Consider the following 13,866-nt stretch of genomic DNA (forward strand, 5'->3'; position numbering starts at 1 on the left):
GCGGGTGGCAGCGGCGACTCACGGCGATTCCTCGGGGCTGTGGGGTGAATTCCAGCGCAAGGAGCCGCAGCCACACCCGGGGCACTTCAGGAACCACTTCCCAGAGCGCCAGTGAACATTCCAGGGGGAGGGAAACAGCGCTTAACCCTTTAACACAGGGATTCTCCATCCCTGAAAAATATTCCCGATCACTTTGGGCTCAGGCTCTGAGCAGCCTGATGGATGGAACACGCCCCTGCTCCTCGCAGGGTGTTGGATTTAATGACCTTTAAAACCACTCCACGATCCCATGGTTTTATTCCCATGCAATGCTTAGCAGAAATTCCCACTGCCAAACGCTATCATTGACCCCAACCCGGTACCGCTGACAGCTTCTCCGAGGGCGTTAAAAGAGGACGGAGGGCAGCTGGTGAGTCCTGTGGAAAACCAGGAACCTTTGGAGTCTCTTTTCCACCCCGACAGCCAAAATGTACCTGGACGGGGAGGACGGCCCTGTGCCCTCTCTGTTTGCAGCACCCAGTGGATTTTAGGGGCAGGAATGGAGGTGCTTAAGGAATGACGGGACGTGGCACGCAGTGCCATGCGCTAGTTGCCGTGGCTGGATTCCATGACCCCGGAGGTCTTTTCCAGCCTGGCTGATTCCAGCCAGTGCCGGCTGATCCGGGAGCAGCCGGCACACGGAGAGCTGGGCTGGGCAACCCCCCCAAACCAAACCGCGAGACGTGGGAGCGCTCTGCGCTGTTCCCTCGCTCGCTCCATGGCCGGGGAAGGCCGGGGAGGGGGGGTGGGAGTTCCCAAATTCCTCCTCCGGGATCGCGGGGAGCGCCCGGCGCCGCTCGGCACCGTGAGGCGGCCGTGAGGGCGTGGGCGTGGCCAGGACGCGAACGGACGTTAGGGGCGTGGTCTATACGGAAAGGGGCGTGGCCGGAGGAAGGGGGCGGTCCCGCGGCCCCGCCAGCAGGTGTCGCCCTGCCGGCGGACACACACAAGATGGCGGCGGCGGCGGGCGGCGGCGCTGGGGGGACTCTCTGACGGCGCCGCCATGTTGGTGAGGGCAATAACGGCGCCCGCGCTGCGCCGGTGGTGCCGGGGCCGGCGGGGCGCGGCCGCCGCCTGTTTCCCGCTGGGCCGGGCGCTGCTGGGCGTGCGGGGCGCCGAGGCCGCCGTGTTCCTGCAGGGGCTGCTCACCAATGACGTCACGCAGCTGGTGGCGGAGGGCGACGCCCCCGCCGCGCTCTACGCGCACGCGCTGAACGCGCAGGGCCGCTGCCTGTATGACGTCATCCTGTACAGGTGAGACCAAGCGGCGCGGCCGGACGGGGGGGGGGGGAGCTGGGAGAGACCATTGCGGGGTGGCGGGGGGGGGGTGGCTCCTGTCACCGCCATGTGACATTTCCGGCTTAAATTTCTGCATTAATGTGCAAAAAAAGCGCTTCCTCCACGTGTGTGTGTCTGTGTTTGTGTGTGTGCGTGTGTGTGTGAGGCTTGCAGCCTCTGGGGATTGTTAGGAATGAGCCGCTTGACTCAGCCAATAGATCAAGCAGCAATTCAATTTATTGATTAATATGGTAACGTGTGAGCAAAGACAGCGCTGGGTGCGGCGGTGGGGGTTGTTGGCCTTGCTCGTGTTTATCGATCATGCTCATGCATATTCATAAGCTTTTCTCAGTGTCTCCGTGAGCTTTCGGCAGGTTCCGTTTCTGCCTTTTAACATCACAATTCTATACTTCAGGACAGTAAATCTGTGATGGTGATGTCTGGTTCCTTTCCAGTTTCTATGCTGTACATCCCAGGATGTGTGTCCAGGCGGTGGGGTCCAGCCTCTATTTTCTGGGATCATTCATCTATGGTAGCGATGTCCAGCTTCCCCTTTTGAAATAATTTATTGACAAGCTTGATATCCAATTTCCTTATTTTCTTAGGACCATTAATCTATGGTAGTGATGTCCAGCTTCCCCTTTTGAAGTCACTAATCAGCAATCTTGATGTCCATCTTCCTTCTGCAGGAGCTTGAGATAGGGTCCCTTCCCTTTCTGTTTAAATCCTTTGTACATTCTAAAGCTACACTTTAAAATCCTTAGTACTAAGCAATGTTCTAAGGTTATAATTCAAAACTCCTTATTACAAAACAGCTTAAGACTTATATTTGTTATTTGCAAACAAAAGATTGGTTCAAAAGCCTTAGAACTCATCTTTATAGCTGTCCCATGGCCGTGTTCCACACATTTCATAAGCACAGCTGCACGGGCTGCCTTTATTTACCTGCCATGAAACACAGGTTTGGATTTCACAGGCTCAGCACAGCACAGAAGTGTGATGGCTCCAATACCCCCACGTCTGGGATGCTGCCTCTGCCGGGCTGGGAGAGCTGGGCGTGCTCACCTGGAGAGGAGGAAGCTGCAGGGAGAGCTCAGAGCCCCTTCCAGCGGGATGGATGGGATTTTGGGAAGGAATTCTTCCCTCTGAGGGTGCTGCTTCCCAGATTTGCTGGATCCCTGGCAGTGCCCAAGGCCAGGCTGGACAGGGCTGGGAGCAGCCTGGGATAGCAGAAGGTGTCCCTGCCCATCCAGGGGTGGCACTGGATGGGCTTTGAGGTCCCTCCCAACCCAAATCCATCCTGGGATTGTGTGACAGCGGAAGGCACAGCTGGACAAAGCTTCTCCCCAGCTGAAACTGCCTTCACTGTTGGTCAGGATAGAGAATTCCACACGGGCAGACCTGCTTCTGCCCCCGGGAGAAGAGAGGGCAGTGTCTGCTAGGAAAGCCACAGCAGGTGGCTGAAACAGTTTCAGGTATTTCACTGTGGCCATGTGGGTGCTGCTCCCTCTGTGCCATCCGGAAATTTGCACAGAAATTTCTGGATTTCTGTGCAAATCCAGAAATCCTGGCGTGGAATTCTGGATTTGCACCAGCATCCAAATAAAAATCCAACTTTGCTTTGGCTCCTGCTGCTGTGGGTGTTTGTTTTCCTGACCTTGGGGGTGTGATTTTTTTTTTTTTTTTTTTTTTTTTTTTTTAGGCTCCACAGGAGCACAGCAGAGGAGCCTCACATCCTGCTGGAGTGCGACAGCAGCGTTCTGGACTCCATCCAGAAGCACCTGAAACTCTACAAGATCCGCAGGAAAGTCACCATCACCCCCTGCCCCGACCTCTCCCTGTGGGCTGTCATCCCTGGGGAACAGCCTGGGGATGCCAGTTCCCTCCCAAAATGTGCAGACCAGGCTCTGCTCCTGACCCCTGACCCCAGGGCAGAAGTCATGGGCTGGAGACTGATTGCAAAGAAAGGAGCAAACCTCTCAGAGATTATCCCTGGGAGCCAAGTTGGAGACGTTCAGGATTACCACAGGCACAGGTATAAACAAGGTAAAGCCAAGCCCTGTTCTGCACTATGGGTTTTGGGGGTCCACGTGCTGATTTAAGGCAGTAATAAGTTATAAACCCTTCATTCTCAAGTCTTAATGCCTTTAATTTGTTAATTAATACATGTATTAATTGCTACTTTGAGTATTAAAATGTGCTGGAGGTTATAATTCTGCCTGGTGGCAATGTTTCAGTATAATTTTCTATTATTCAGATTATGGGGATTGGGCAGGAATGCTAAAAAAAAAGCCAGGATTATTCATTTTCTTAGAGAGAAGCTTCTGTGGTTTGAGTAATTTTAATTATTTTGGGATGATGCACAGCTCAGGAGTTTGGTTGTTGCTGAAGAAGGAAAAGGAAACAGCCAGACTTGGCTTCCTAAAAATTTTATGGCTGGATTTGCCAAATTAACTCTGCGGCCAAGGAGACTGGACAGGGATCTCAGTCCTGGGAGCCCCAGTGCCTTTGATTTGAGTGTCTCCATGGTGATAAAGGATTAAATTAATTGGAAAGGAGGGAAAGGAGGGAAAGATGATGGTCCTGTGCTGAAACTGGGATCCCTTTGGGTTGGAAAATCAAACTGAGAACGAGCCAAACAATTCAGAGCAAATCTAACGAGGAGCAGCATTTACCTTGGTGCCTCAGGTTTGAGCTTTTCTATTTTCAGATTCTGTGCTGCTTTAGTGTGTGGGTCTGGGATTCACATCAGGGGATGGTGAGCTCTGTGCACAGAGCAGGGAGACAAAACAATTCCTTCTCCAGCTGGGCACCAAAGACAAATGATCCAAATCTCAGGCCCAGGAGCACAAACAGCGTGGGCTGGAGAGAGAAAAACAAGCAGGATGGGAGTGCCTGGGCTAAAGCTGGAATGGGACAATGAACTGCAAGGTGCAAATGGAGCAGAGCTGATCCCAGTGAGAGCCCCCGGGAGCGCTCGTGCATTTTGTTGTGGCAGCAGCTCTCTGGCTGCAGAGAGCAAGAACAGACTTTCCCAGGCATTTTCCCAGGGAAGGCTGTGAGGAGATCTGTCCTGGCTCAGGGCAAATTTGGGAGAGAATCCCCAAAGGGGTTCCTCTAGAAGGCAGATTCAATTGGCCCCTCCCCGCAACCGGTTCGGGGAAAAAATACCTCCTTGGAGAAAAGTGGAAAAAACTGTTTATTAAACAAGAAAACCTAAACAATGAAACTTCTTGCTGCTTTAAAAGAGAGACAAACTCAGAAAATCCCCTCCCTGTGCTGCAGCTCAGCTCACTCAGTCTCTGATCAGTCCCTCCAGCACTGGAAATGCACAGCCCAGGCCCTGCCCGCTGGCCACAGGTGTGAGCTGCCGGTGCTCTTCTTGGTGTTCAGTCCAGAGCAGGTTTGAGCAGGTCCAAAGAAAAGGAAAAAAACCACAGTCCAGGGAACTTCTTTGCCTCAGCTAGCCAAAACTAACTAAAAGCAAAGGAGAGCTCTGTCTCGCTGTCTGTCCATCCGCAGACAACACAGCCTGGGAGAAGAAATGTGGAGGAGTGAGTGCAGTTTCTGAAAACAAACTCCGTGCTTCTTCTCCCTCCCCTCACTCCTGGAACAAGTCTTAAAGGTGCAAAACTTATTATTCAGCATAAACAACAGATGATTGGGGATAAAAGCATCATACAGTCAGCCTAGGACAAGATCAGAGGAAAGAATGAGAAACAATTCTTATCTCCACTTGTTGCACCTGCTGTTGTGCACATGTGGAATGTGTCGTGGAGATTTGTGATTCCTTAATTGGACACTGGATGGTGTTTGGGTTGATTGATCAGTGAAGTCAAAGCTGGATCGGACTGGCTGCAAGAATTACTGAGTTTCTTAATGAGTATATAGTATATATATAGTATATAGTATAATATAGGATATAGATATAGTAATGAAGCAATTGATCAGCAATAAAGCAATCGATTAAAGCAATAATAAAGCAATTGATCAGCTTTCTGCACTCATGGAGTCAATGCTAGTTATTACCTGGCTGGGGGCTTGCAGCGACATTTTGGGACCATTTTGGTTCATCTTGGGTGCAGCCCTGGCTGGGCTCTGGTGCTGCCCAAGGATCCATGGATGCCTTTAATAAATCCCTGCTTTATTCTTTAGGCTCAGTCTAGCCTCTGCTCTAGGTCAAGCCTTCACAAGGCATCAACCTGCTGGCTTTGTTCTCGCCCTAGGGATTCCCGAAGGGGTGAAAGATCTCCCCCCTGGAGTCGCCCTCCCTCTGGAATCCAACCTGGCCTTCATGAACGGCATCAGCTTCACCAAGGGCTGCTACATCGGGCAGGAGCTGACGGCCAGGACCCACCACATGGGCGTGATCCGCAAGCGCCTGCTGCCCGTCAGCTTCCCGGAGCCCCTTCCCGGCGCCGGCGTTCCCGAGGGCGCGCAGATCCTCACGCGGGCGGGGAAACGCGCCGGCACCTTCCGTGCTGGAGGAGGAGAGCTGGGCATAGCCCTGCTGAGGCTGGCTCACCTCAGCGAGCCGCTCTGCATCCACCTGGCAGGGGACAGAGTGAAGCTCAGCGCCAGCACGCCCGAGTGGTGGCCCAAAGCTGCTGCTAAGTAAGCGAGGGAGGGGTTGGGAATGCTGCTGTTGGCTGGGGGGAGGTTTGGTCTTGCAGGATTCCTCAGATTGGGATAAACAGCCAGAACCCAAAGCTGGGGCAGATCACTGGGTTGGATCTGCCGTGGAGAGAGAAATCCAGGGAATTGCAGCTTTTCCTGAGGGTAATCCCCACTTTTTTAGGGGTGCTGTGAGTTGTTGGGTTGGACCCTGTTTAGGGGGTGCCCTGTGGTGTTGGGTTGGACTCTGGATGGATCTCCAGGCTGACACTCACTCCCTCAGACTGTGCTCTCCCAAGCAATGGGATCAGGAGTTTCCCTGTTCCATGCACTGATTTTTTTTCAGTTCAGAATAACCATTCTGTGCTATTATAATTCTGTTGGGTTTTTTTTTTGAGTGGAGATCATGCTGCTCTTATCAAGATGTATTCTCAGGCTGAAGTTTTTTTGCTGCAAATTGTTCCTTGCATTGAGCTTCTTAAACTTGCTGATGGGGCTGGCGTTCCTTGCCACCACTGGAATTGTGTTCAGGAAGAGGAACAGCTTGTGCTTCACGTGTCAGGCCTTGATTTTAACTCATCCCAGTTGGGAAAGAAAGGTCTCAAACCTCCTGTCCTGTCTCCTGCTTTGGTGCCAGTGGAGGGAGCAGAGCCAGTTCCTCTGACTCCCTTCCCTCCAACCATTTTTTTTTTTGGGAGAGGAAAAGGATATTTTCAATGCCACATGTGCTGGCTTGGCCTGGCCTTGCTGAGGGAGGATTTTCACCATGTTCTGGCTCTGCACCTCCACGCTCTCCGTGCCCCTCACACCCTGTCCCTGCTGCCACCTGCAGCTGGGGTTTTCTCCATCCACCACCCCCAGGGTTTTCAGAGCAGCCCAATGCCTTGGCATTTCTTTGCTTCATTTTTTTTTTCTGGCTGCCAACACTCCTCTGCTTCCCCAGTTTTTCTTCTTGCTGCAACATATTCCTCTCTTATTCCAAAGCCAGCCAGCTCTGTGCCTCCTGACCCTGTCAACCTGCAGTGATTTATAGGAACCCTTTTTATTTTTGTATTGTGATCAATACATTACACAATGAGAGAACTGCCCAGGTGAGATCCCATTTTGTCCAAAACAAAAAACAAACAAAAAAAAGCCTTTGCATGAATATTTGTAACAAAACCCGTCCAAAATCACATTCTGCCTCTGTTTCAGTGTTACAGTGAAAGGAATTTGTCTGTAAAAAAAATGCTTTTATTGATTAAAACTCTATGGTTGCTGTAAAATGATTCTGTGGAATACCTCATTAATTATTACCTCTGATTTAAATGTGACTCATCTGAAAGAGAAGATGCCTTTTTTTTTTTTTGCTTGGTGTGAAGAATAAAGAAGAATAAATGCATTTTCAGGTTGCTTGCTGACGAGAACCATGCCTTAGACTGTTGGTCAGGTGTGGGATTGGTACCAGAGTCTTTCTGCTGGGAAAAGAAATGAAATTGGACCCTTCAGAGGCCACAAAGACGAGGCTGTGCTGCCCAGCTCAGCCCGAAGCAGCTTTTCCTCTGCCACCCATTGTGCAAAGGCTGCTCAGAATGGTTTTATTGTCCTGGGGTGAGCAGAGCCTGAACAAACACTGAATAAACTCCTCTGTTTGGGGAAGCCCTGCCTGGGACACGCGTTTCTTTTGTCTTCCTCACAGTGTTTGGAAGGCTTTTGTTGCTGCCAGCAGCTGCAGGTGACACAAGGTTAGACACGAGAAGGTGCTGGGGTGAAGAGGTGTTTGATGGCTTCTGGAAAATAAATAAAAAAAATGAGGTAGAAATGGAGGGGAGCAGCTATCCATGTTATCCTTGATTTTTTAAAATTTAAATTAATTAATTTAATTAAATTTAATTTATCCATGTTATCCTTAATTTTTTTTCTTCTCCTTCACAGCCTTCTCCACCATTAATGATTGGAGCCAGGTGATTTTGGGGCTGGAGGGTGCAAGAGTTGATTTTGCCTCTCTGAGAGCCATGGAATTATTAAGGCTGGAAAAGACCTCTTGGATCATCAGCTCCAACCATTAACAGCACTTCCAAATCCAAACCACGAATCCACGTCCCCAGGTGCCACATCCACCCATTTTTTGGCCACTTCTGGGGATGGTGACTCCACCACTTTCCTTGGCAGCCTGTTCAGGGTCGGACTTTTCCAGTGAGGAAATTTTTCCTGAGCACCAACACGGTGCCCAAAGGTGACCTGCTCCGATTCCAGCCTCAGTCCAAACAGCTGAAAATGTGGGGCCCCTTCCTGATCCCCTTTTTGTGTGGGTCCCCCCTTGCTGCCTCAGTTTCCCCTTCCTCTGCCTCAGTGATGCTTTCTGAGGGAAAAAAGTGGAGTAAACACTTGGAATAACCTGAAATCCCAGTGGGATAAGACAGGAGTCACTGGCAGAGATTGCAGAGGGGAATAGATGAAATGGTTGCTTTCAGGAAAATAAAGTTTTCCTTTTTGTTTCTGCCTTTAATGTTGATAAAAAATGTCTAGGAGCAATGCTTGTCTTCATTGTTAATTTTTTTTACCTTCTCTGTCATAGTAAAATTCAAAAAAAAAAAAATTCTCTTGGTGTGGTGAGGAGTCCAGAAAAATTACAACTTATACTTCAGTCTACTCTATTTTATATAAATAAATATAAATACAAATATAAATACAAATATAAATATAAATATAAGCATAAATATAAACATATATAAAAATATAAATATCACAACAAATATATTCTATATATATATTCAACTATACAATATATAAATTCTATAGATATATCTATATTCTACATATATTCTGCTATATATTATATATATAATTCTATATATAGAGATATATATGCTATAAATATAAATAATATAAATATCACAACAAATATATTCTATATATATTCTACTATATACAATATATATATTCTATAGATATTAGATAAAGATATCATATATATTCTATAGATATATATTCTATAGATATATCTATATATCTATAGAATTTAGAGATATATTCTATTAAAATTTATAGATATATTCTACTATATATTCTATATATAGAGATATATAATTCTATATCTATTCTTTATATTCTATATATTCTATATTATATCTATATAGAGAGAGCTGTATATTCTGTATCTATCTAGAAATATATATAACATATATTTATATATAGATATATATATTCTGCTATATATATTCTATATATTCTATATTATATCTATACATAGATACATATATTTTTATATATATATATATAAAATATATATAATATAACATATATATATATATATATATATATATATATATATATATATATATATTCTACTCCAGGTTATTAAAATCACTGCTATTCCCTGTTAAAAACATAATTACTCACAGGGATTCACACTGCTGTGACCAAGTTTTGTGTGAGCATCTTCACTCTAGATTACTTTAAAAAGTAATACTTTTAAAAGTAATATATCTCACCAATATTTGTAGTTTAATATCAATATTTTGAGTGGATTTTCTTGCTGCTGAGACAGCGCTGAACCCTTTCAGGCCTTCAGGGAGTGTCCAAAAACTGCCCAGACAAGAGGCACAAATTGGATTTATTCCTCACGGGCTGCCTTGGTGCTGCTTTTCCAGGAGACTCAAATTCTCCAGGGTTTTCAGGGCTGGAAAATTTGGCAGCTTTCATCCCCTTTTCCCAACAATTCCTGCTGAAACCACTCTCTGCATGGGCATTGTGGCACTTGGAATGTTATTTTGAGAGGAGGGTGTAGCTCCTGCTACTTCTAATTATTTAATATTTTTGGGAGCACAGTTTCTGCTGGATAGAAACAAAGACAAACGCTACATTTTGGCTTTAAATCCTTTTTTCCCAACCCTTTCCCTGTGTGGTATTTTGCTTTTTTTGGACTGTGAACCCTTCAAGGAAAAGTCTTTTTTTTTTTTTTTTTTTTTTTTTTTTTTTTTTTTTTTTTTGTTGTTGTTGTTGTTGTAACCGTGTTTTTGACCCAGTGGAAATAATTTCTGCCTAAACTGTTTTTGTGGATTTGTGTCTGGATTTCCTCTCTTTCCCTCTCCTCCTCCCACTAAAATCAGAGTTTGTGCTTCAGTGCTCTGCTGCCACAACTCTGGAAATGTTTGGGCTTTCTCTATTTTCCTTCATCCCTGCCTGATTTTTTTGATCTTTCAGGGTTTTGAGAAAAAAAAAAAAAAAAAAAAAAAAAGTGGAAATGGATATAAAACCTTTTTGTTTCAGTTTTATATATTATTTTATTCTCCACCTGTGCTGACTTGGGAGCTGGAGGGTGCCTGGGAATGTCATTGGAAGTTTTGGGACAAACCAGAGCGGGAACAGCAACTCAGCAAATAAAAGTTGGGTTTTTAGAGCTGATTTAATTTCCTACTTATTGCTGTGTCAGAAAAGCTGCAGGGAATAAAATGAATATTTGTGCTGTGTGCCATTCACATTCTGTTTTATTAGAGCAGTTTTATTCATATTTTGGAGATTAACTTAAATATATGTACATCAAAGGTAGCTTTTGTAATTTTTTTTGATGGGTTTTCTGTGGTTTTTCTTTTTAAATTTGGTGGGAATTTAGCACTTTCTCTTTTTGCCAGTCTCAAGATGAATAATTCCTGACTGATGATGGACTCTGCTTCCCAGCAACCCAACTAAATTGCGTTTTCACTGGGTTTTGTGTCATTTTCTTCAGAATGATCAAGATGGATCCGTTTGCCATTTTGCCATTTCCATTGTCTCTGGATACATTTATTTGCTGAAATTACATTTGCTTTTTTTTTTTTTTTTTCTCTTTTTTTTGGTAGGGCTAAAAATGGAGTCATGTGGGGGGATGATGAGGATTTATAATCTGAGGCAAAGAATTGTGGGAAAACCATGACTTTATTAAGGAAAAAAACAATGTTTAAAAGGTGATAAAATGCATTTCTCACTGAGAAATTTGAAAAAGGGGAAAAGGCAAGTCAGCTTTAAATAAAGGAAGCCTTTACTTAAAATAAACTTAATTTTTAATTCTTTTCAGTGGGGACACAGGAACAGAAGTGCCACCACCACCAAAACCACATTAATTCCAGTGAATTATTTGAGATGCCAAACCCCCAGAGATACAAAATCATATATTTATATGTCTATTAAAGCAATTAAAATTTCCTTCCTGGGTTGTGCTTCCTCATTACAGCTTAAATTGTTTTGAAATATTAAAATATATAATTTATTACTCTATAAGTATAGTATATATACACACTAATATATATACACTAATATAGATATATACTTTTAGAATATATATATTTATATTATTTAATTTATATGTAAGTATATAAATATAGTATGTATACACAAATATATACTAATATAAATATTAATGAATACATACTTATATTAAAATATATAAATATAGTAGATATAAATGAGTATATCCACTTATATATATGTACTTTATATATTATATATATATACACTTTTATACTGATATTCTTTTTTATATATATACACACTTTTGCACATATATAGTTTAAATATATATGTATATATGCCTACTAAATATATATAAATATACATATAAATATAGATACATACTTTTATAACTATATAATTTTTTATATATGTACTTTTACACACATATATTCTTTAAATATATATACATATACACACATACTTTTATATATAAATTTATTCTTATATACTTTCATAGATGTACTTTCACACACACATAAATATATATACATATACATTTATATATATAATTTTTAATACATATACACATACTTTCATATAGTTTTATAGTTATATATTATTATATATATGTACTTTTACATACATATACACATACTTTTATGTGTATAAACTTGTATACTTTTACGTGTATATAACTATATATACATTTATGGTTATATAATTTTATACAGATGTACTTTTACACATATATATACTTTAAATATTCATAAATATATACACATATATTTATATATATATTTATACACTTTCATACATGTGCTTTCACATGCACATATAAATATGTGTATTCATATATATAATTTTTAATATTTATACATATCTAGTTTAAATATATATACATATATACACATACTTTGATAATATACTTTCAAAATTATATCATTTTATATAGATGTAGTTTTACACATATATATACTTTAAGTATTCATAAATATATACACACATACTTTTATATATAGTTATACTTATATATTTTATATATGTACTTTCACATACACATATATATTTACATATAAATTTATAGATACTTTTATAGACACACTTTTTAATAGATATATATTTACATAGTTTAAATATATATACATATATACACAAATACTTTGATATATACTTTGATACCTTTACAGATATACTTTCACACACACATATACATATATATACTTTTCTATATATATTTATACTTATATAAAGATATATATTCTATATACAACTAAGTTATATTCTATAACTTTTTTCTATAAAGTTATATTCTATAATTTTATATATGTATTTTTATGCATACATATACATAGATATACTTTTCTCTATATATTTATACTTATATATTTATATATATAAAGTATATATAGAGTATATATTTTATATATATTTATATATAATTATTTTATATAAATGTATATATAAATATATATTTTATATTTATATATAATATTTATTTCTATATTTCTATATACTTTTAGATTAAAATGTATTTTTATGCATACATATACATAGGCATACTTCTCTTTCTATATTTATACTTATATATTTATATATAAAGTATCTATATACAGTATATATTTTATATATATAATTATAATTATTTTATAGAAATGTATTTATAAATATATATTTTATATTTTATATATAATATTTATTTCTATAGTTATATACCTATATATACTTTTAGATATAAATATATATGGTTACTTATTATTATATTGTTATTATATTATTATTCACTATAATGGTATATATAATATACTCATTATAATAGTATATCTATATATACTATATATATATATTGTAATATATATAATATAATATATATATTATTGATTATAATAGTATATATATTATACTCATTATAATAGTATATATATAGTATATGTATATAGTATATATATAGTGTATATATATAGTATATATATTATATATATTATATATTATATATATGGTTACTTATTATTATATTGTTATTATATTATTATTAATTATAATGGTATATATAATACACTCATTATAATAGTATATCTATATATACTATATATATTGTAATATATATAATATAATATATATTATTGATTATAATAGTATATATAATATACTCATTATAATAGTATATATATAGTATATGTATATAGTATATATAGTGTATATATATAGTATATATAATATATATAATATATATTATATATTATATATATGGTTACTTATTATTATATTGTTATTATATTATTATTAATTATAATGGTATATATAATACACTCATTATAATAGTATATCTATATATACTATATATATTGTAATATATATAATATAATATAATATAATATATATATTATTGATTATAATAGTATATATAATATACTCATTATAATAGTATATATATAGTATATATATTATATATATATACTATATATAGTATATATCTAGTATATATAGTGTATATATATAGTATATCTAGTATATATAGTATATATATAGTGTATATATATATATATATATATAAAAATAAAATTGTTACTTTATTATTATATACTTTAATATACTTATATATAGATATACCTTTACTTTTTAACAGATCTATATTTACATATAAATACCGATCACCTGCGCTCCCTGACTCGCTAAGTGGGGAGGAGGAGCCGCACTCCCCAAACCTGCGGGCGCTGCTGTCGCGCCTGGGCCGCGTTTCCCGGCTGA

At 39.6% G+C, this 13,866-nt stretch overlaps 1 protein-coding gene across 2 annotated transcripts; it reads left to right on the forward strand.

Annotated features, from left to right (window-relative positions):
- Positions 1 to 727: 727 nt before the first annotated feature.
- Positions 728 to 7,199, forward strand: IBA57 (iron-sulfur cluster assembly factor IBA57). 2 transcript variants are annotated; one of them, XM_053991433.1, is made up of 3 exons: positions 728 to 1,293; positions 3,020 to 3,363; positions 5,544 to 7,199. In XM_053991433.1, exons 1-3 carry the CDS (start codon positions 1,043 to 1,045, stop codon positions 5,933 to 5,935), a joined length of 987 nt encoding a protein of 328 aa, XP_053847408.1. In that variant the 5' UTR covers positions 728 to 1,042; the 3' UTR covers positions 5,936 to 7,199. The 2 variants fall into 2 exon arrangements, with proteins under 2 accessions (XP_053847408.1, XP_053847416.1); XM_053991441.1 differs by having other exon boundaries at positions 3,020 to 3,352.
- The last annotated feature ends 6,667 nt before the right edge of the window (positions 7,200 to 13,866 follow it).

Source organism: Vidua macroura, chromosome 1 (genome assembly GCF_024509145.1).
Source record: "Vidua macroura isolate BioBank_ID:100142 chromosome 1, ASM2450914v1, whole genome shotgun sequence".
Classification (NCBI taxonomy): Eukaryota; Metazoa; Chordata; class Aves; order Passeriformes; family Viduidae; genus Vidua; species Vidua macroura.

What these genes read in the sequence shown, in the direction of transcription:
- IBA57 (XM_053991433.1), top strand. Translation starts at nt 1,043, where the DNA reads ATGTTGGTGAGGGCAATAACGGCGCCCGCGCTGCGCCGGTGGTGCCGG. An exon ending in TATGACGTCATCCTGTACAG is followed by an intron (nt 1,294 to 3,019) that starts GTGAGACCAAGC and finishes TTTTTTTTTTAG; the next exon opens with GCTCCACAGGAGCACAGCAG. An exon ending in CAGGCACAGGTATAAACAAG is followed by an intron (nt 3,364 to 5,543) that starts GTAAAGCCAAGC and finishes TTCTCGCCCTAG; the next exon opens with GGATTCCCGAAGGGGTGAAA.